This window comes from Molossus molossus, unplaced genomic scaffold, assembly GCF_014108415.1.
Source record: "Molossus molossus isolate mMolMol1 unplaced genomic scaffold, mMolMol1.p scaffold_m16_p_14, whole genome shotgun sequence".
Lineage (NCBI taxonomy): Eukaryota > Metazoa > Chordata > Mammalia > Chiroptera > Molossidae > Molossus > Molossus molossus.
The window spans coordinates 1,805,314-1,828,467 of record NW_023425349.1 but is presented as its reverse complement, the minus strand read 5'-3'; the positions used below and the strand labels follow the sequence as shown (position 1 = coordinate 1,828,467).

Genomic DNA, 23,154 nt, shown 5'->3' with positions numbered 1-23,154 from the left:
GGACAGAGGTCAGTGGTTCTGGGACCTGACCCTGGTCATCAGGGGACTGAGCTGCGACCCTCTCCCCCAGGACTCCCAGTGCTGCTGCTCAGAGAAGGGGACCAGCCAGGAGGTGGGAAGCAGGAGGCAGGACGCCCCTGGGGACACATGCCAAGCTCTTCATGCCACCCCTCCAAGCCCTCCCAGCTCTGTGGGGCGAGAGCACAGCCCGGGCAGCACCCGGTGGTCGGCTGCCCAGAGCAGAGAGGGCGAGAGACCTCCGGCCCCACCAGGATGGACCAGACCAGAACCGCTGAGGCACTTCTTTAAAGAGCAGCCGGTGACAGCCGGGGCCCAGAATGGCCGGGAAAGGGACGAGTCTGTGCCCAGCTGCCACGGAGCCGCGCTGGCCCTGCCTGCCCAGGGCACACTGAGGGTGTGGGGCTGGTTTCCCAAGCATTTTAGTGACAGCCATTCTGCTTTGGGCGTTCATCTAAGGCAGGGCGTGACTGCCCCCTGCTGGACACTCTCCCGCCTGCGCCCAACCTCTCCAGTGGGGGAGCCCTGGCGCCCAGAGGCCAGAGCCAGCACCCTGCCGCCGGATCCGGGTCGGGGTGAGGCAAGGGAGCCCCTGGGCCTGAGCACAGAATGAGTTAAGGGGACACCAGAAGACGCAGCAGTCGAGATTTTTACAAAGTATTCAGCATACTTTTTAAAATAAAAATTAATGCAACACGATGGGCAAAATAGCAAATGTTAAGTAAACACGGGATCTGACCTCGCCTCCCCTTGCCCGGCCCTGGAGGCGGGTGGGGCCCTTCGGGGCGTCAGGGAAACCGGCCTAAGTCAGCCCAGGGCTCCGCAGCCAGAGGCTCTTTCTGGGCAAAGGGACACTCCCCTCAGAAACGGGCCATTGCACTGGGAACCCAAGCCACGCGGAGGGGCCACGCGCAGTGCTCTGGTCAACAGCTGTGGCTGAGCCCAGCTGCCCAGTGAGACGGTCCAGCCTCGGGTCACCTCCCGCACCATAGCCCATTGCTCTGGCCCAAGTCCCGACCCGCAGGCCCACGAGCCTAATGAAAGCATGGCTGTCTTCTCTCACGCCAAGGTGGAGGTGGCGTGTGTCACAGAAGCAGATAACCCGGCCACCAGCTGAGTTTTATTTGACGGGCGCAGTTCCATTGCTTCCGGGTACAACAACCCGAAACTGATAGCGTTACTGTGTAAAAGTCACGTTCTGCAAACCTCTGAGCTCGCCCGTCAAGATGGCAAACAGCAGTGTTCTTGGGACGTCGGGAACTCAATGGAAAGCTCTGGTCAGGACGTTCTGTCACAGGGGCAGAAACGTGACCAGAACCAGCTCTCCAGCTTACCCGAGAAAGGAAGGTGCCAGGACCGGCCGGGACGGGGTGGCTTCAGCCTGGGTCAGACTCCAAGGCGGGGTCATCGGGTGTTTCTGCCTCTCTCTCCTTCTGGCCAGGGGAGGGGAAGACATGGTCACAGAGGTCTAGGTTGACATGATCCCACGTCAGCGACCCAGATGGAAGGGCTCCCCCTTCAGGGCATGTCACGTGTGCAGATGAGCACCCACACCCATACACACACATGCATGCCCACGCACACACAGGAAGCAGATGTATAGTCAACCTTTTGGTCATAATCTCTATTTCCTTATAAACCGCATGTACACATGCACAGATGTACACATACATGCACACATGCAGAGGTGTGCACACACAGGCACATGTGCGCAGGTGTACGTATACATACACAGATGTACATGCACACTGCAGGCATACACACATGCACACATGCAGAGGTGTACACACAGATGTACACACATAGACATGCATACATGCACAGATATACACACATATGCAACATGCAGGTGTACATGCACAAGCATGTGCACATGTGTGCATATGTGCACAGATATACATGCCTGCGCATGCACACGTGCAGATATATGTGCACAGATGCACGTGCATATGCATGTGTGCACAGATGTACACGTCTGTGTGCATGGTCACATGCATGAACACACATATGCATGTGCACACATAGACACTGTCTCGACCACCCCCTCTTCCCCCTCCCTGCCGGCCCTGTGAGACGTTACAACCCCAGGCCAACCACCTACCTGTCATTTCCTAACCGCACTTTCTGTGAGAAAAGCAGAGAGACCTTTTAAAAACAGAAGGAAATATTTGCACTGAAATATAAACGCTGTGACTCCAAAGAGCATTTGTAATTACTGCTCCGAAGCTGGAGCGTGGGAGGCACCCAGGGGCCCCCGAGACAGGCTTTCTGGAAGCAGCCGGCTACCTCGATGCACACCCTCCCATCTCCCGGCCTTCTCCACTCGGGAAGGACGAGATGGAGGTGGCCTTCCGCTCCCTCGTTCTCCCTCCCGCCCAGCATCCTATTTATTCTGCAAGTATTTACTGCGTGCCAGACACATGCATCCATCAAGGGAACTTGCCTTCAGGTTGGAACATTTAAGCCAATTAATTCTCCTGGTGCCCTAAATCAATCACAACAGCACAGAGGCGCTGGAGTTACAGGTGCTCTGCGGGAGGCGGGGGGAGCGGCCCCTAACCCACGGATCTGCGCACAAAGCTCCCGTATTATCTCTGCGCGCTCCAGACTCCCACCCCCCTTTCCTGGCGGCCCTCACGGGCCAGGCGCGGTGCAATGTCTCCGGCACGGGGTCATCCTTGTCGCGGGCCGTCAGACGCCACAGGGCCTGGAGCAGCTAGCTCGGAACCAGCAGCACCTCCCCAACTGTCACAGCCGATGGTGTCCCCAGACACAGCCACACCCGCAGAACGCTGTCACCAACAGTGGAGACCCGCAGACTGAGGGGGAGTACTTTCCTCGACGTGGGGTCTTCACTGAGCCTGGCTGGAGACAGGTGCTTAGGTCTGTGCTGTGGGGAAGGGCTCTGCAAGGCACTTGACCAAGACCACCTCCTGGAGGGGAAGCCCCTCCAGCAGGACATGGCCCCACGGACACTTGGCGTTTTGACATCCGGGCTCTCGTCTCCCATGATTCTTGGATGTGCCCCCAGGTTTCTGTATTTGACCCAGCTCTGTCGTTCCTGACACATTTCGACAGCCTGTCCCCTGAGCAGGGCTGGAAGCGGTCCCTGTGAGGGGTTCAACGCGGGCCTCTGTGTCCGCTCGGACGGCAGGCAGGTTCCGAGGCGAGGGGAGGACTCGGCACAGGGCGCATAATCATCCCCGGGAGACAAGGCCAGACAGGGCCTGGAGCCCACGAGGCGGCTCATCTGCAGGCACCTGGTTTCACCCTTCTTCCTTCTGAAATGCGGTGGCTTTGTGGCCCGGCGGCTCGCCCCTCCTCCTGCCTGACCTGTGTCCCATCCGGCTGCACTGCCCGGTGAGCCAGGCGCCGGACCCTCTGCCGGGAACGCAGGGCCCAGCACCCTCTGTCTTCCGTGAAGCATCAGAACGGAAAAGCCATTCTTTCTCCCTCGAGGCTTCTCTGCAAATGAGCAGAATACAAGCAGCAGCAAATGACCAGGAGGAGCGCCCGGTCCTTTCTCCCTTCAGATAAAATCAAGTGAAACGCGTCCTTTTCATTTATCCCTTTGGAGGGGTTTGTTGAAATTGGCTTGAACTGAGTAAGTCTTCACAATATGTGCTTTTTTTTTTTTTCCTCTTAAGCTAAAACGCTGTAACAGACATTCCTCAAACCAGGCTGACTCCGGGCGCTCCTCAGGCACACGGACTGCTGTCTCCAGCGGAAGGGTGTGTTTCTTTTTCAGGCCTTAACTGTGTGCTTGAAAAGCGTGATTCTGGGCCTCCCACTAAGAACCCGGCTGTGTGACTTGGAACGTGTACCTTCATCCACGCAGACGCCACGGAAAATCGCAGGAGGCTGAGACCCCACTCTCGGGAGGAACAGCAGGAGCCGAGGAGCCGCCCGCGGACCGGAGAGGCGGAGAGGGCGGGCGCACACCGCAGGACGCCAGGCAGCTCCTGGAGGCGAAGGGGACAGTGGTGTGACACTGTGGGGGCAGCAGGAAGAGGGGGAGCCGCGCTTCCCGCATAAGACACCCCTGCCCGCCAGTTTGGTTCAGGGTCAGTCACGTCATGAAAAGGGAGCCCGGGCTCGGCTCCACGGTGCGCCGGGCATCATGGTTCGAAGGCAGAGGGCACACGGGTCACTGATGGAAGGTGTGCTGTGCCCCGCTATGTCACAGGGCTGCCAATCACCGTAGGAGGCGGGGACTGATGCCTCCCTTACCTGAAGGGAATTGGTCTCCCAGGCCCCTCAGCACTTTGCAGCAGGGTTGTGACCTGAACCCAGGACCGGCTTCGGGGAGCCCAGGTCAGTCCCAGGGGCATCCCTGCACTGTGTCCCCACAACCCTGCCTTGTCCTGGGTCACTTTCTCCCTACTTCCAGGTGACATCCAGGCCTTGGGGGAATACGGATTTATTAGAAGCCCTTGCCCATCATGGGCACTTTTCAACGCCCACTGTAGATTCTCTGTCTTCCAACTTTTCCACACTGAGCCTCTGTCTTAGAACTCGAGAAAAGCAACACAAACATTCGAACAGACGAGAGGGTCAATCACCCCTAGAAGGATGCCGGCCGTGGAGACGCCCTCCGGACCCGAGAGATCGCCCAGGGGCCCCGCCACAGTGTCCTCCTGGATTCATGCAAACATGGAAAGTGATCCAGCCCTGGCCCGTGGGCTCAGTGGTTAGAGCGTCGGCCCTCACCCCAAAGGGTCACAGGCTCGATTCCCGGTCAAAGGCACGTACCTGGGTGCAGGTTTGGTCCCCAGCCCTGGTCCAGGTGCATGCGGGGGACCACCAATCGGTGTGTCTCTCTCACATCGATGTTTCTCTCTCTCTCCCTCTCTTCCACTCTCTCTAAAAATCAATGGGAAAAGGATCCTTGGGTGAGGATTCACAAAGAAAGAGTAATCCGTAGAGAACTGCGGAGAGCGGGGTGTCATCAGGCAGGTGGTGGGTGCCAGGTGCACAGGTGCTCCATGAAGTCACCCAGGGCTGCTCTCTGTGGGGACACCCCCATCTCAGTGAGCCGGCCGGTCCTCGGGAGGGACTAGACTTCCTCAGCGAGTGCCAGCCACTGCCCTGCTCCTTCCCGGCGGGCACTTCACCAAACGCCAGGAGAGGCCTGTGGCACCTCCCTGCCCAGCCCTTCCCCAGAGCCCCAGGGCAGGCGCCTGCAGGTGACCAGCCCCCCACACCTGCTGCGCTTTGGCTTCCGTGTCCTTTTTTAATAGCTTTATTGTGGTATCATTCAAACGCCACCAAACTCACCCATTTAAAGTGCACAATTCGCCCTGGCCGGTTTGGCTCAGCGGTCAGAGCGTCGGCCTGCGGTCCTGAGAGACCCGGGTTCGGTTCCTGCTAAGGGCACGTACCTCGGTTGCAGTTTGTCCCCGACCCCTGGTTGGGTTGTGCGGGTGGCAGCTGCTCAATATGTCCCTTTCACGTCAATGTTTCTCTCTTTCTCTCTCTCCCTCCTACTCTATCTGAACAAAAAATGGAAAAATGTCCTCGGGGGAGGATAAAAAAAATAAACAAATAATATAAAGTGCATAATTCGCTGGCGTTCAAGGTCTTTTCCAGAAGCGTGGCCGGCACCACGGCAGAGGTCGTGGCTTCTCGTCTGTCTGCACGTGGAGAAACCCACACCCTGAGCCGCCACCTCCCTGGTGCCCGCCGCCCAGCCCGGGCCCTGGCACACTCATCTTCTGTCCTCTGCCCACTGCCCAACCCAGCTGACAGAGGCACGGGGGGGGGGGGGGGGGGGGCAGGGCCCTGCTGGGCGTCTCCCGGAAGAAGCCAGACTACTGCTCATCGGCGTGACCTTGAAATCACCCTGGGACGTGGTGCTTCTGCAACTGGGCAGAGGGCGGGTACCCTGACCCTGGCGCACAGGCTGGTCACGACTCGGGGACTTTGTAACCGCAGTGCAACACCCCAGTCGGGCCAAGGCGGGGGGAGCGTGCCTGAGGCCTCCCGACCGGAGCAGGCCCCGCAGACCTGCCCGCCGCACCCTGGCGCTCCCGTCGGGCGTCGGGCACCGGGCCCAGCGGGAAATTGTCCCCAGCGAGGAGACCCGCCGCTTTCAGTGCCCAACGTCCTTTGTTCCTTCCGCACTGTACTGCTTCTAACGGAGACCCCGGCACTTCCCGATTGGTAACCTTACCGTGAATTAAGTCGCCCTTTCCTCTCCCCAGGTGCTGCTGGGGAGAGCGGAAAAGGCCCCTGGCGTCCCTGCAGGTGTCCTGCGAGGGGGCAGCCGGGCCAGGCCTCTCTCCCTCAGGCCCGTCTCCGGGCCACCCTCCCTGTGGTCTCCATCGGGGGCAGGGCAGGTGTGACTCCCCTTTGTCGGGGACCAGCTGCTGCCGGGGTTGCAAAATGGTGTTACGCTAATCCTACCTTTCCTTGTTTTTTCAATCCTTACCCCAGAATATGTTTACTGATTTTAGAGAGAAAGGAGAGGAAGGAGGGAGAGAGAAAGAAACATTGATGTGAGAGAGAAACATCAATCAGTCGCCTCCCATACGCGCCCCATCTGGGGATCCAACCCGAAGCCTAGGTATGTACCCTGCGCCCCATCTGGGGATCCAACCCGAAGCCTAGGTATGTACCCTGCGCCCCATCTGGGGATCCAACCCGAAGCCTGGGTATGTACCCTGACCGGGAAGAGAACCTGCAACCTTCTGGGGCGCGGGACGACGCTCCAGCCGACTGAGCCACCGGTCCGGGCTCCGTTCCCTTCCAGGTAGTAGCTGGACTCAGAAGCCCCGGTTCTGGGCTCAGCTCACGTGGGCGGCAGGAAGTGTCCAGGCCTCCTCCCCGCTCGCCTGGCTCGGAGGAACTGGCCCCTTCTCCTCCCGAGGGGACAGCTGGGTTCTTCTTACAACGTGACGGTGAACTCAGGCTTGCACTGATTTAGGAGCTGTGGTCCGTTCCCACTGCCCTCCTCACGGACGCTCGAGCCGTCCCATGTCAGGCTGCGGGGACTCCTCAGCTTCTTCGAGTGGCCAGCAGGACAGCGTGTCTCCGATGAGGGCGACGGGGACGCACCCTCCCTCGAGGCTCCGGCCCACGTGGGGAAGCCGGCGACAGAATCAGCGTGAACTCGCCCACCTTAAACGCAGCCCCCAGACCTTACTCTGTCCCCCCGAGGTCTTCAGTGAAGTTCACGCACGCAGGCGAGAAACCAGAACATACTGTGACATACGTGCTAATGTTTTCCCACTTTTATCCCGAGTCCTGAGGTGGGCGGGACGTTCCGATGAAGCGCTCGCTGCCGCCGACCTGGCCCGGGCTCTGTCTCCTGGGCGGCACCTTCCTTCAGGGACAGGGTCCGCGCTGGGACATTCCTGGAGAGGTGACCTCCACCCCCTCCCCGCCCGTTTCTCAGCCAGCTCTGGATTCTCAGGAAAACGGGGGTCTCTCCCCTTTCACCCTCAAACGCCCGGCTCTGAGTCCCCATCCTGCCGACTGGAGACCGGGGCCTTCAGGTGGCACCTGGAGTGACCTTGCCGCCGAGTCGTCAGGACCAGCTTGAGACGTCTGAGGAAGGTGTAACCACGCACAGCAGACAGACAGACGCCCCTTTCCTCCAGGTGGGCTCCGTGCTCACCCAGAGGTTCAGCCTGAGATGTGAGGGGACATGCACGGAGCAGGGGCGTTCTCCGGCCTCACCTCCCAACGGGCTCCTCGGGGAGGTTCTCGATGGAGGCGCTGTCCGTGGGCCAGGGGCCCGGCAGCTGTCGGAGCAGGGGCGGTGTGTGGAGGACTCCCAGCTGTCACAGGGACACTGGGCGGCCCTGGGGACAGCAACCCCTTCACCCGTGGAGTGTCAGGGTGCCAACACGTCCTGTGCGAGGCTCTCGACTTCTTTTTGTTTTTTCTTCATTGACTTTAGGGAGAGAGGAAGGGAGCGGGAGAGAGATGGAAACATCGATGAGCAAGAACATCGACTGGCCTCCCCCTGCACGCCCCGCACTGGGGATCGGGGCCACACCCTGGGCATGTGCCCTGACCGGGAATCGAACCGGCGACCTCCTGCTGCAGGGTCGACGCTCTCAGCTTCTTAGCCAGAGTCTGCCGGGCGCACCCGGCCAAGGGGACAGAAGCTGCAGGAGCAGCTGCCTTCCGAGGTCAAACTCACTTCCCTGTGCCCCTCGGTCGGATGCCCAGCGACACCGTACAGAGCGTCTCTGGTGTCCACGTGCATTAGGGATGGAAGCCGGCCGTCCACGGCCACCCACGAGGCAGCAGACCGCAGGGAGAGGAAGGAAAGGTCACTCCGCCCCCGCCGGGTAAACGCGGCCTCCGCGGCGCCTGTAGCCCGGGCAGAGGTCTCTTTCTCTGGCTGCCATGCTGAGGGCCGTGGCGAGTTTTACACCCGCCATACGGGTCACCACCCCTGCCCTCCACGGGCACGACTGCATGGCTCCCGTGGTAACCGAGACCCCAGCGCGGAATGTGGGTGGTCGTGTCTGCGGTGGTTCCTGTAGCGGGGCTCACCCGCTGTGCGCGCAGCAGAAGGTACCGGCTGGGCTTCCACCTCCGGGCGCCGCCCACTCGCCGTGCCACACGGTCCACGCAGGGGCCTGGAGAGCGCTGACCGGGCCCTGCCCTCCACCCTGGGAGCCTGGGGGGTCAGGTGCCGGGCGAACATCCTGCACCACCAGGTCTGGAGAATGAGCCACTTGTCACACCCAGGGGAGTGAGAGAGTCGACTGAACACCAGGAAGGCGACACCTGGGCCCCGGGGTCAAGCTGTCAGGCTTTCTGATTTAAGAGCAGAGGACAAGCCCTGGCCGGTTTGGCTCAGAGGTTAAAGCCCTGACCCGTGGACCAGGGAGTCCCGGGTTCAGTTCCCGCTGAGGGCACGTACCGCGGTTGCAGTTCGTCCCAGGACTCGGCTGGGTTTGTGTGGGTGGCAACCGCTCGAAGGGTCTCTCTCACATCGATGTTTCTCTCTCTTCCCCCCTCTCTCCCTCCCGCTCTATTTGAAGATAAATAGAAAAATTTCCTCGGGTGAGGATAAAAAAGAAAAGAGCGGAGGACAAACCCCACGCTGTCTGTGCGCCGCGTTCCCTCGGGAGGGCAAGTTCCCCCATCAGGGAAGATGGGTCCTGGGCTCAGCGGGCGTGACAGTCACCCCAACAGGAGCCTGGGGTACACCCACACCAGCGCCTCCCTCGGCCTCCTCCCTCCCTAGAGGGCCCAGCAGACCGCCACTGGCCAGCACAAACCTCTCGTGTCCTCTTGGGTCCACAAGGTCGTGGCGTGGCTGAGGGCAGAGTGTGTGATGTTCTGCTGGCTGTGAACTGGAGGGAGACTCCCGACACAGAACCCCGACTGCTTGGCGGGGACCCTGCCCAAGGAGCTTCAGCTCGAAGTGAGCCGATGCTTCTGGAATTGACGGGGCTCAGGGCTCGGAGCTCGGGGTTCTCCCCCCGATGGTCCCTGTGCAGCTCCTCCAGTCTCAGGGCTCCCTTGGGGTGCAGGGAAGGCACCGCTCCCCACGCAGCCGACTCCCTCTAGTGCTCCCTGCGCCACGGGACACCGGACCCATCGAGCTCTGTGGCGCCTCCTCGCGGCCTCGGCTCAGGACGGCGCCAGCGACCCAGGGCCTAAGCCGGTTTCCGCAGAGAAACAAGCCTCACGCTCCGACCGCCTCTGCGCCATCGGCCGTCCAGCCCCGCAGCCCGAGGAAAGCCCACCGGACAGCTCCTACGGCGGGGACCCTTCGGGGCCTGTGTGTGAGGAACGCTCGGTTCCCCGGCCGAGCCTCGCCAGAACTCACTGCCCCGTCTCAGGTGTGGATTTAACCCTGACAGCCACGTCCCTGAGTCCCAACCTCACGATCGCTGACACTCCCCAGCGGTCTCTCCCACGAGTGTGGCTGCGGTAAAACCTCAGAGGGCAACTTGCCCAAGGCACAAAGTGTGGGCAGGCGGTGTGGACACCGGCCCGCTGCCCGACCCGCTCCCGGGTGCAGCCATAAAATGTGCCGCCCGGACTGGCCACGGTGAGACCCCTGGGGCCACACTGCAGCCCGAAGGTCCCTCCTGGGCCCAGGGCCCTCCTGCGCCCCTCGGTGCAGGGCCCAGCCGCTGCCCCACCTGTGACACCCCGAGGGCCATCGGCTGAGGCCTCCATCGCCCCTTTCACAGCCAACGCCTCTGCCCAGCCCCGTCCGAGAGTGCTGCTCACTAACCCCGTCTCTCCCGTCTGTGGGGCGTACCTGAGTGGGGCTCCTGTCCCAGCGCTCGGCCGGGCAAAGGTGTCCAGGTGCTGCTGGGTTTGGTTGCTTCTGCCTCTTCTCGACAGGTTCTCCAGCCTTCAAAGGGGGACTCCATCCCGGCCACCTCTCCGTGCCACCAGGCCCCCGGGGACAGGATCACACTTCCCCAATCTGCCCAGTGAGAACGAGGGCCTTGCCCTGGCCAGTTGGCTCAGCGGGCAGAGCATCAGCCCTCAGACCAAAGGGTCACAGGTTCAATTCCTGGTCACAGGCACATACCTGGGTTGCTGGTTCGATCCTCAGCCCCAGTCGGGGTCGTGGGGGAGGCAACCAATTAATGCGTCTCCCTCTTGTCCATGTTTTGCTCTCCCCTCCCCCCCCACACTCTCTCTAAAACAATCAATGGTAAAATATCCTCAGGTAAGGATTAACCAAAAAGAAAAACAAAAAGGATAAGGGCCTTTGTCCAATTTATTTTCTGCAAAGAATCAGAGCAAGAAAATAGTTTTTCTCTCAAGTCTGGAATTAGAAAGTATCCCGGCCTCTTGACTGAAGCCGAGGTGAGGAGTCCTGGGTTGGTGACGACGGGCACCAGGTCCTCCCAAATCACTTCATCTCGAGAGGCTTATTTCCCGAGTTAGTGTAGGATGCCACCTTCTGTGACGTCACGGTGTGCCCAAAGGCGATAAAGAAAGAAACGGCGGGAAAGTCACGCCAGGAGAATTCGAAGAACCTGACACTCAGAAATAAAACTGGATAATGCTAGCCCGGCCGCTGTGGCTCGTGGCTGAGCGCTGACTCTACACCAAGAGGTCGCCGGTTGGATTCCCAGTCGGGACACATGCCCAGGTTGTGGGCCCGATCCCCAGTGGGGGGCGTGCAGGAGGCGGCCAGTCGATGATGTTCTCTCTCATCAGTGTTTCTCTCTCTCCTTCTCCCTTCCTCTCTAAAATCAATCAGGAAAGAATATTTTTTAAAAATAATAAAAGTGGATAATGCTATTTGTTTGTTTGTTGTTTTTATCCTCACCCAAGGACATTCTCTTTCCATTTTTTGTTCAGACAGAGTGGGAGGGAGAGAGGAAGAAAGAGAGAGAAACAGCGACGTGAAAGGGACACATCGAGTGGCTGCCACCCGCACGACCAACCAGGGCCGGGGACAAACTGCAACCGAGGTACGTGCCCTTAGTGGGAACCAAACCCGGGTCTCTGGACCACAGGCCAACGCTCCAACCGCTGAGCCAAACCGGCCAGGGGCTGGATAATGCTATCTAAAGTCCCTTCTGAGGTCAAAGACTTTAAAACGCGTGCAGAGCCCTGGCCAGTTTGGCTCAGCGGTTAGAGCATCAGCCTGCGGTCGGGAGAGACCCGGGTTCGGTTCCCGCCAAGGGCATGTACCTCGGTTGCAGTTTGTCCCCGGCCCTGGTTGGTCGTGCGGGTAGCAGCCACTCGATGTGTCCCTTTCACATCGATGTTTCTCTCTCTCTCTCTTCCTCTCTCTCCCTCCCACTCTATCTGTACAAAAAATGGAAAAATGTCCTCGGGTGAGGATAAAAAAAAAAAAATTAAAACGCGTGCAGAAGTAGAACGTCCAGACTGACTGCGGCCAGCGGTCCCTGGGACCTGGCTGCTGGTGGAGAATGTGTATGACACCATTTGCACCCAGAACACCCACGCAGTCCCATCAGGTCTTTCACGACGGTTCATATTTCAACATATGAAAGCAACGCTCATGATTTTTATCATTGAAACCATGTAAAAGGAACACGGAAAGGTCTCCTGGCTGGCGCCCCACCCCAGGCCACGCCCCAGTGGAAATCCCAAGCAGGACACTGGCAGTCTGTGCCTTGCTGGGCAGTCAGCAGGTCACCTGCCCCGCCTCACCCCTGCCCACCGCTGTGAGCACCCCAGATGAGGCTTTCCGTGGGTCGCCTCCGGTGGCCACAAACTGACCTCACACTCCCCACCCGAGGCTCAGTAGCACGGACGCACCATCCTATTTCCGGGTCCCTCGTGCAAGTCGTTTTGGGGTTTTCTGCTTTGATAAGCGAAGAACGGTGCAGAGATCCGCCTGCACAGAGCGCACAGGACCTCAGGCTCATTCCTCACGGTGTGGTCCGGCGTTCTGCATCCCACCGACAGGGCAGGGTCAGCAGTGCCCCCGCCCCCCGGACTGTCGGCCTTCTCCCGTGGGAACCGGTGCCAGCTGCCACTGGTGTCTTCAGCTGTGGGTGGCATCGGCTCCGTGGGGGAAAACAGACAAGTCCTTCCCTTATATGAAATTGGGCCATGAAATCGCCGAAATCTCAGAGAGGTGGAAACAGCCCTGGGCCTTACCCTAAAGCCAGAAACCACAAAGGACAACCCGATGGATTTGGCTACATAACATGCACATCGGGAAGAAAACAAGCAAAAAGCTAAATCCCGAGTGGAAAGAAGAAAGAGGAACTGAGCTCTGGCCGGTTTGGCTCAGCCGTTAGAGAGTCGGCCCGAGGACCAAAGAGTCACAGGTTCGATTCCGGTCAAGGGCACGTACCTCCGTTGCAGTTCATCCCCGGCCCTGGTTGGGGTCATGCGGGAGGCAGCTGCTTGATGTGTCTCTCTCACATCGATGTTTCTCTCTGTCTCTCCCTCTCCCACTCTATCTGAAGATAAATGGGAAAAGATCCTCGGGTGAGGATAAAAAAAAAAAAGAGGAACTGGAAAAATAAATGGGTAGCACACAAGTCCTGGTGGAGACAGGCGAACATCCCTCACAGGGGAAGCTTGAGGGAAGGACAAGACACACAGCCCCAAGAAAAAGAAAAACGCACCAGGAGCAGGTGCAGGCAGCTTTCGAAGGGCCCAGGATCAATCGACGTCGTTCACGCAGCATCACCAGCAGTGGAGAAATCAGCAGTACGGTGACGAAAAGGCTGTTTTACCCAGGAGGCTGCCAGACACGGATGGAAAGACCAGTTCAGGCCACTCACCCTCCGTGGGTGGCACGGGGCCGGGCATTCCTGGAGGGCATTTTGGCAAAAAGCCTCCCAGTCTTTGGCTGAGGGCGTCTCTTCCAGGCATGTATCCCGAGGACACACTCAGCCGCTCCAGAGAACGGATCATCGAAGGTCACCGTAGCTTTACCTAAAAATCGTGAGAGCACACGCCCAAGTCTTTACAGCCTATGTTCCTGGGTTGCTCGGTGATGAATGAGACACGGTTCCCCAAATGTTGGGTAATGGATGTGTTGTTGTTAATCCTCACCCGAGGATATTTTTCCATTGATTTTTTTAGACAGAATGGAAGGGAGAAAGGGAGGGACAGAGAGAAACATCCGCGTGAGAGAGACACATTGACTGGTGGCCTCCCCAACGACCCCTACTGGGGCTGGGGATCGAACCTGCAACCTAAGTACGTGCGCTTGGCTGGGAGTCCCACCCGAGACCCTTCAGTCCGTGGACAGATGCTCTAACCGCTGAGCCAAACCCACCAGGGCTGTTGATGAGTATCACTCTTATAATGAGAAAATGTTCTTCATTCACTGAAGCATTAAAACCGTGTTTTAATGGGTTTCTGGACACTTGGCCCCCAAATTCCCTAGACCAGCTAAGACTAGAAATGTCCCCTTTCTCATGCTCTATAGGAAAAAGCCTCTGTTTTTTTTTTTATTGTATCAAACCTCTGGCATTTTATCCAATCTCTGGCATGAATGCCTAGTTCAGCCCCAAATCTGTCTGTGGGGGACCATGGAAGATGTCCAGGTCAGGGGGGATGTGGGGGTGCTGGAAACAGCCTGCAGGTATGCACGGGGAGCCGGTCCCCATCCCTCCACGCTGTCCTCCAGCGCCCACATATTCTCAGCGGCCCGACGCCCGATTGAGTGCCGAGGGTCTCCCTGGTCAGGTCCTAGGCTTCCACCAAGCCGGGGCTGGAACCCTGCCGGCCTTGCTCTCCGGGCTGCGGGCTGCGGCCGAGGCCAAGGGGCCGGAGGCCTGGGCAGTCGCCTAGAGGGGAAGCTGACTCTGCAGCGCGCAGCTGGGGGGACCTGCGGACGCGGCGGGGGGACCCACAGGGGCCAGCTCGACCCGCAGGGAGCTTCGCCCGCGGCGGGAGGAGGTGCACCGCGGCGGGGGTCACCCTGGGCACGCCGGGCACGCCGGGCACGCGGGAGCTGCCGGTCATCACAGTGGCGGCCTCCGGACAGCAGCCGTCCGCGCGCCCCCGCGGCCCCTCTGCGTGGAGGGGGGGCGGGCCCTGGCGAGGGCCCTGGGGACCGGGTCGACACCCCCGGGGTCCCCCTCTGCCGGGGTGGGTGGGGGCCAGACGTCCCGGAACAGCGACCCCCCCGGGGCGCCCGCGCACGCCCGGCCTGTCCGAGAGGGGCGGGGGGCGCCCCGGCCTCCGCGGCGGCCGGCAGGTGGGCGCGCGCTCGCCGGGCGGGGGTCCGGCCGGGCCGCGCGCCTCCCCCGGAACTCGGCCGTGCCATTCCCATGATGCCCAGCCACCGGGCACGGCTTCCGGAGCGCGGCCGCCGCTCCCGCCGCCGCCGGTAGGTCGGGGAGGGGGCGCCGGGGGCCGCCCCGCCCCGTGCGCCCCGCCCTCCGCGTCCCTCGACGCCGGGCGGGGGTGGGGAGCGGCGCGGGGAGAAGGCGGCCCAGCCCCCTCCGCGCGGCCCGAGGGCGGGGCGCCGGGACCCCGCCGCCCCCGCGCGCCCCCCGCGCGCCGCTCCTCCCCCGGGACGCGGGCGGACCGGCCGGCGCTGGGCTAGGGGTGGCGGCCGGGCCGCGCGAGGTGAGCGCCGGGCGGGCCGGGCGGGCCGGGCCGGCGGGCCGGCCGGGCCGGGGCGGGGGGTTGGCGGGCAGGCCGCGGACGGCGGCGCCGGGCCGGGAAGGGCGCGCGGGGCGGGGGCGCGCTCGGCGGGCGCCGGGGGCTGGTGCTGCCCGGGCGGCGGTCACGGCCCCGAGGCCGCCCGTGGCCCCGCCTCCGCGCTGCCGGCCCCCCGCATTCCTGGAAGCCGGGGGACGAGGGGCGCGGGGCGCACCCAGGTGAGGCGCAGGTGAGGGCCCCGGGGCAGCTTCCGGCCGCCCCCCCCCGCTCCCGCCCTCGGGGGGGCCCCCCCGCCCCCCGCGGAAGGACAGGCTCCGCGCAGCTTCCGGGAGGGTCACAGGCGCCCCGCCGGCCCCTGGCCCCCAGCAGCAGCCCCGAGGGGGCGAATGCGTGGCCGCGCGCCCCCCTCCTGGCGGGAGGCGCTCACACCTACGTGGCTGAGGACCTGGTGGCCGCCCGGGGCGCAGGGATTCCCGGCGGAGGCAGCGGGGGGACGGGGCTCGGGGCGAGAGGGCAGGGCGGTCAGCCGTGAGGGCCTCGCCGGCCTTGGTCCCCGGGCCCACGCGGCGCTGCCTGTGCTTCGGGAGCCGCGCTGCAGCGTCGTGAGGTCCGCCCTGGCCCACGCCCACTTCGGGCTGGCCTGCCAGGCCCTCCCTGCCCGGACCGCATGCCCCCTGGGAGGTAACCACGGGCCTGGACCCCTCTTGGTGATGCATTTGGGGGCACTACGTGCAGGGAGCCAGGCTGTTCCGAAGGAGCTCAGCCAGGTTTTTGCTCCCTGGAAGGGGGTGTCTAGACTGAGATGCCCAGGGGCCTCCACCACTCTTCACTCTGGCACTGCATGGCTTTGGGGTACAGGGCCAGTGTCCTCACAGCCACCCTCCCACCTGGCTCCGGGACTGGGGGGGGGGGGCAGTTTGACAGAGCCGGGCCCCAGCTCACAGCTCTCCCCAAGTACAGTTTAGGGGAGTTTTGCAGAGTGATTCATCTCGTGCTGCCGATTGTTTCAAAGCCACAGGCTGTTTGTCGGAGACGCCTTCTGAATTTTTAACCTCGTTCTTGCAATGGGTAGTTTGACATTTCAGAAAACTGTGTAGTGGGAGTCCAAGTTCCTGTCTGCAGCCGTGCGGACCACGGGTTCCTCCCAGGCTTTGCTTCCCGCTGCCGCCTGGGGTGTGGGGTCCCCTGGACCCACGTTTAAGATGGTGCGTGTGTCTGAGGAGTGGGTGTGCCCGATTTAGACTCCACACCCCAGGCCTGTGCAAGTCTTGTCATCTGTGATTTTGAATAGTGGTCATAGTCAGGTGGGCACAGTGCCCCCAGCACTGAAGGAACCTCCCTCCGTGGCTGGTCTCCAGGGCTCTGCGGCCGTGATGCATGGGGGAGGCCGTGGGCTGTCATGGGTGCCAGGGCCTGAGGACGGGGCTAGCTTCATTTCCACCACCGTCCTGCAGCTCAGACCTGTGGCCCAGATCGTTGTAAACGGGTTGCCACGAACATTCTTTGGTCTCAGGGTAAGTTCTTCCCGAATTAAATTTGAGCCCTCACGTTGATGCTGTTTCTTTCCAAATATAAATTTACATGTGTGTATGTATATACGTGCCATCTGTAGCTTCAGCCTCTAAATGTCTCTGCTTCTCTTTACCCTGGCAGTACCAAGTCTGTTTTAGAAGGGGGCAGAGGATGCCACGGAATGCAGGCGGGGCGATGAAGACATGCCCACGACGTGCCAACGCCGGCCGCCGTACCAAAACCCTGAACGTGGACTTGAAGAGTCTCGAGTAAGTGCAAGAAATTCTTTGACATGTGGTTTCACTTTGGGGGCACAGATCAGTCATAGCAAGTGACCCTCTGGTCAGTTGCCGGTTGCCCCAGTTTGGGCATGTCTGTTCCCACGTGCAGGCCACGCTGTCCTGGAGAGGACTCTGCCCTGCAGACAGGACGGTGTGCCCGTCAGAAACGGAGCTCCTGGTGGAGAAGGGTCAGTGTCGGAAGCAAGGCCAGTCAGCGGGCCGCTTCCAGCCCAGCCCACAGGTCCCCAGGTGGGGAGCCCTGCCTGGCGCCCTCTCTGGGGAGGAACTCAGGTCGCTGGTTCCCTGCACGCTGCAGAGCTGGCCTCTGGCATTCGGCGGCTGTGCATCCCGTTCCGATTCTGGGGTGGTGAGAGGTCAGGGACACACGTCAGGAATTCATTCGCCTGGCATTGCCTTGTGTTCTCCTAAATGACCGTTTGCGGTGTCCGTCACCACCCTCGCTGAGCGGTGGCCTCCGGACCTCTGGTGTGGGAGCCGTCTGCCAGCTGGTGATCGGCGCTCCTCGGACCGGCCCTGTTCCCAGGTTCTGCCCACGAACCCACGTTTGGTCCGAGACACGGAAACGGGGGTAACCACACAGGATGAAAAGGGGCGCATGACCGTGTTGGGGACAACGTCTATGCTGATTAGCCAGAAATAGGGATACGGCACCATAAGACCATCTGGCAAATACACGTTTGACGTCTTTAAACGAAAAGTGACTCTTTAAAGAGGTTTGGCGAGGAGACTGCTGAGTCGCTCATGTCCCGTAACATTTTCCCTCTCAGGGGCTCGCCGCGCCCACCAAGAATGAGCCAGCCCACGACACCCCACTCACCCACCGGTGGTCCGAGTCCTCCTGCTGTTTAACCTGCAGAGAAGCGTGTGCGGCCTTCATCTCGGCACGTGGGCAGCTTTCTGAGGTACAGGAAACCTGTTCCCTTACAGGGAACGGGGGGCGCAAAGTCCCAGCGGGGGTGGGAGAAGCCGCATGTGCCCCCGTGAGCACGGCAGGTGGCACAGGTGTCGTTTCCTGTCGAGTGTTTTTTTTTTCCCACCTTTTTTTTTTTTAATTCTCGAGGATATTTCTCCATTTATTTTCAGATAGAGTGTGAGATGGGGGGAGAGAGAGAGAAACATCGATGTGAGAGAGACACGTCGACCGGCCGCCTCCTGCACAACCCCGACCAGGGCTGGAGACCAAACCGCAACCGAGGCACGTGCCCTTGACCAGAATCGAACCCGCGACCCCTTGTCCGCAGGCCACGCTCTAACTGCTGAGCCAAACTGGCCAGGGTTTTATTTCACTTTGTTTTTGAATTTTCAGTGCTCGAATTGAGAGAGAGAGAGAGAGGAGAAACGTGGGTTTGTGTCCCACTTACGTGTGCGTTCGTTGGCTGCTGCTTGCGTGCGCTCTAATTGGAAGTCAGACCCGCAGCCTTGGTGTGTGGGGACAATGCTCTCAACCAGCCAGCGCCCGGCCCGGACCCGTCCTCGTGGCCTTCACAACAGGTCCTCCCCGCGCAGCCCCGGACATGGAGGCCCACCCGGGCCACGTGGCCCCAGCCGGCAGTGCAGACGGGCGGCCCAGGCGCTGTGTCCCGCGCAGCCGTGTCTCACCTGTTCGCTCTCTTCCCTGCAGGATGTGAGTCGAGCGGGCAGACAGCACTGGTCCCTGCGTGCCGCCCGTCGCTAGAATGTTCCTCATGAACGCCCCTCCTGTGCTTGCTCTCCAGTCCACATGGGAGGCCTTCGGGCCACCGGGCAGCTGTAGGTTTCCCGGCCGCTTCTCGGAGCCGGAGGGCACAGGGGGCGCGGCAGTGAGCGCCCGGGTGCAGATGATCATCGGCACACTGCAGGGTGACCGGGCAGTGCGGGGCCGGAGCCAGGAGCGCGCCCTGCACAGAGGTCAGAGGGGCCGCGACGCCCAGCCGGCCGCCGGCCCCGCCTTGGCTGCCTGCGCCCTTGCTGCTGTGTTTGACTCCCAGGGGGAGCAGGAAGCTGCCGGCCGTGGCCCCTCGGCGCTGGACTCGGACAGTGACGACTCTGTGGACCGGGACATTGAGGAAGCTATTCAGGAGTACCTGAAGGCCAGGAGCGGGGCTGCCCAGCCCGGGGCCGCCGACAGAGACCGTCCGTGCAAACCAGAGCCGCCTCAGGGCAGCGCCCCAGCCACCCTGTGTCCCCAGAAACGCACGCCTGGCTCAGGAGGGGTCCCCGGCGAGGCCCCCGGCTGCGCCTCCCCGGTCAGCGTGAGCAGTGAGGACTCTTTCGAGCAGAGCATTCGGGCAGAGATAGAGCAGTTTCTGAGCGAGAAAAGGCAGCACGAGACCCCGAAGTGTGACGAGCCCGTGGACAGAAAACCAGACCCCGGCGACAGCTCGGCCAGGTCGACGTGCAGATCCAGCAGAGAGCCGGCGGGCAAGGCGCACCGGCAGGACCCGGCGGGACCTTGTAAGGACTTCGTCTTCCGCAAACCTCCCAGGTTGGCCGTGGCAGCCACGCAGCCCAGGAGCCTCAGGTCGAAAGTCAGCGCCGAGCCGGAGAGCCTGGGCGGGACCAAGCCGGCGGCCCCCAGGCCGGCCGCCACCTGCCGAGCTGCAGAAGCCCAGGGTAAGGCGAGGGTCAAGAGGAACCTGGGCCCTGGGCGGAGGGGACAGGGAACCAAGGGCTCGGCCCTGGTGCGCGAGCCGGCCGACTCCAGCAGCGACGATGGCATCGAGGAGGCCATCCAGCTGTACCAGCTGGAGAAGAGACAGGAGGCGAGTGGGGACCAGCCGCAGAAAACGCCGCTGGGGGAGCAGCAGCCCGACCCTCCTGCCCACGGCGCGAGCCAAGCCGCGAAAAGTGCCTTGCCCGGACCCCACAGGAAAGCGCCAGGCAAGAAGCAGCCAGTGGCCTCGAAGGCCGTGGACCTCGGCCCCGGGGGCCTTGACCCTGACCACCCCTCCAAGCCGCCGAAGGAAGCCAAAGCCCCCGCACCCCCGGGAGGCACAGTGGCCAGGAGCGAGGTTGTGGATCAGTCCTGCTGCCGGGCAGACACGTCCGCCGAGCTGATGTGCGCTGAAGCGATTCTGGACATTTCCAAAACCATCCTGCCGGCCCCCAGGGAGGGTGGTGACAGGCCCCCGCCCGCCAGCCCGCTCCCCGGTCCCCCCAGTGTGCCTTCCCGCTCGGACGGCGACAGCAGCTCCGTGGACAGTGACGACAGCATAGAGCAGGAGATCCGGACGTTTCTGGCGCTGAAGGCACAGTCGGGGGGTTTGCCGGCCAGAACGGACACCTGCCCGCGGTCCACGCCGAGCCCGCTGCCGTCGCCCGGCCCCAACGGGCAGGCCAGTGGCCCCAAGGCCCCTGTCTCGAAATCACTGGATCCGTCGCTGAGCTGCAGAAGAAAACGCAGAGGAGGCGGCGGCGCCGTGTCGTCCACACCCAAGAAAACGAGGGAGATGGCGAAGGAGGGCGCCCCAGACGCCGACCCCGGCCAGGGCAAAGCCAGCAAGGCCCCTGGAAGGGAGGGCGAGGCCAGGGGGCAGCCTGTCCCCTGCAGGACGGTGCGGCTGGGTGGCGAGCACGTGGCCCCAGACCCGAGGGGCAGCCTGTCTCCAGGCCCCGGGAAGGCGGGCGAGGTGAGGAGCGTGGACGAGGAGGAGAGCTCCGAGGACAAGAGCAGCTCGCTGGACAGCGACGAGGACCTGGACACCGCCATCAAGGACTTGCTGCGGTCCAAGCGGAAGCTCAGGAAGCGCTGCAGGGACCCCAGAGCCGGGTGCAGGAAGAAGGTCCGGTTCAGCACCACCGAGACGCCAGCCCTGGGGCCGCAGGGCGGCTTCCAGAGAGGCTGGAGGGACAGGAGCCCGCACTTGCTGAAAAGCTGCCTCTCGAAGTCCAAACGGGACAGCAGGGAGGACCCCCTGAGGAAGCCTCCCAGCGGCCTCTGCAGCCGGACAGAGAGAACGCGGCCGGGCAGCGCCGGGCCCGAGAACGCGGCCCCGGTCCTTCCGGCGGGGCAGGGAGCTAGCGAGGGGCTCCCGTTCTCCAGCGAGGGCGGCGCCTGCCACCTTCGCGGCTCGGCCGCCAGCCCCAGCTCCCCGTCTGACGACAGCAGTTCTGTGGACAGCGACGACAGCATCGAGCTGGAGATCAGGAAGTTTTTGGCCGAAAAGGCCAAAGAATCCGTGAGTGGTTCAGAAAATCAAGGAGGGGGTCCCCCCACACTTGGGCCAGGGACCGTGCCCAGGCCAGAGCCGCTGTGCCGGAAGGTGGTGGCCCCTCCATCTGGCATGTGCACACGGAGCCAGAGGGGCAGGGGGACCCCTCAGCCAGCCATGGCAGCCAGGGGCGGCCCCCGCCCGGAGCAGGCCTGCGCCCCCGCGGCCCCGTGCAGGAGCAGCAGCAGTGCTGTGTCTGCCAGAGGCCCCCCCGCGGTGCGGAGACCCCTTCACCCTCACAGGGACCAGAGCCCGCGACAGGCCGGGCCTGCCGCCAGGGACGCTGCTTTCCGGCCGCTGTCCAGCTGTGCAGAAGCGGGCGCCCGCGCGGGGAGCCCCGCCGGGGCCTTGCCCGGGACCTCCCCGAGCTGGAGCGCACCGGCTCGGAACCCAGGAGCAGACCGGGAGGGGGCGCCCCAGGCCAGCCTCACCCTCCCGTGGGGCGACTTCGCCCACCAGAGTCGGCTGCAGAGCACGTGGGCCCTGAGCTCGGAAGGCGGGGACACGGCCTGGACGGGCGGCCTGGGGAGCAAGAAGGAGAAGGCGCCGGAGGGCCGGGCCCGGGGCGCTCCCGGCCTTTCCACGGACCCCAAAAAGGGCCTGCCCTTCACGGGCTTCTCCCCACTGCTCTCCACGCAGCTGTTCCACTTTGGGAGTGGCGTGTCCTGGGGAGCCAAGCCCCCCGGCCTCTTCAGCCCAGGCCTGAGCCTGCCTCTGCAGGGCCCGTCCTTCTCGGCCTTCAGAGAGGCCCCGCCCAGCCAGGGCCCCGTGTTCGGGAGCTCGCACGTGCTGGGGAAGGAGGGGGGGTGCTGGCCCAGGAGGAAGGCGCCCACCGCGCTCAGCTTACACGACAGCAGGAACTCGGGTTCCGACGAGGACGTCTTAGACCTGAGGTATAGACGGAGGGCAGACAGAGACGAGGAGGACCCGGGGGCCTGGGCCAGCGACACCAGCGAGCTGAGCGACACCTCCGTGGAGGACGGCAGTCCCGTGGCCCAGAGCAAAGCCCTCAAGCTGTGAGGGCGTCCAGGCCCCTGCCTGCCTGTGGGCGGCGCACGGACAAGCGCGTGGACCTGTGCGTGTACAGTGACGCTGGGCTGGGGGAGCCGCTGTAACCACCTTGTACATATGTACACTAGTGGGGAATGAGGCCCTTATTTAACACGTGTGTCCTGGTAAATATGATTTTTGTAGCTTTTTTGTAAATTATTTAAAGTGCTGTAAAAACTATTTTTGGAAAATACGGCTGTTGGATTTTGTGGGGCATTCGTGACTGCGGTTCCCGTGGCTCCCACAGCACTCACCACAGCGGTCTGTGGGTGCTGCCGTGGCAGGTGTCAGTGACTGAGACTGGGACTCTGGGCTGTAACACCCCTGGAGCACCCCCCGAGCCCCGAGGTCTCTGGAGGCTCCTGGACATCACTGGTTCTGAGGGCCCTGGGCCAAGAGGCTGAGCATGTCCCCTGGACACTGCGGCCACGCCGTGGACCCGAGCGCGTCAGCCCGGACGCCAGCGAGCACACTGGCCGCTCTGGCACGTGGCAGTCCCGGGAGGGAGCTCAGGCAGGTCACCCCGTTCCCCGGGGCCTGTGTTGTCTCGTGTCCAGTCCTGTTCACGACTGCGTGGTTCTAACAGCTCAATAAACCTCTGTACACAGGGCCGCGTTGCTCATTTCAGCCAGGGCTCTGCGGTCAGCAGCCTGTGTGTGCGTCTCCCCCGTCCACGTGCGCACCTTGAGCCAGAGAACGGAGCTGGGACCCCCGGGAACAGCCGAGAGGACGCTCCGGGCAGCGTTGGGAGGGCCTGCTTCCCACCGCAGGGTGACGAGGGTCGTGTGGCACCGAGGCCGGGCTGCAGGCAGGGCCCCGTCTTCTCTGGCCCTCTCGGTGTCTGGGCTCGGGACAGGGAGGAGCATGCCCGCCTGTGCCTTCTGCTCTGCCCTAGGGGTGCCCACGGCTACTGCAGACAGGGACAGCTGTGCCACCTGGGGCTGGGCCCGACTGGTCCCCACGGTTACACACGATTGTCCAGCCGACTTGTGTCGGTTGCCCGAGTTCTAGGACTCTGTTGGGACTTGGCTGCGATG

The 23,154-nt window shown here is 62.5% G+C and overlaps 1 protein-coding gene across 2 annotated transcripts; it reads left to right on the top strand.

The window, feature by feature from the left end:
• Window positions 1-14,741: 14,741 nt before the first annotated feature.
• PPP1R26 (protein phosphatase 1 regulatory subunit 26) lies at window positions 14,742-22,695 on the top strand. Of its 2 annotated transcripts, none has more exons than XM_036260393.1 (4): window positions 14,742-14,785; window positions 16,717-16,844; window positions 17,645-17,779; window positions 18,499-22,695. In XM_036260393.1, the coding sequence occupies exon 4, from the start codon at window positions 18,554-18,556 to the stop codon at window positions 22,085-22,087; it is 3,534 nt and encodes a 1,177-aa protein (XP_036116286.1). In that variant the 5' UTR covers window positions 14,742-14,785; window positions 16,717-16,844; window positions 17,645-17,779; window positions 18,499-18,553; the 3' UTR covers window positions 22,088-22,695. The 2 variants fall into 2 exon arrangements, with proteins under 2 accessions (XP_036116286.1, XP_036116285.1); XM_036260392.1 differs by lacking the exon at window positions 14,742-14,785 and adding an exon at window positions 16,247-16,577.
• Window positions 22,696-23,154: the final 459 nt, after the last annotated feature.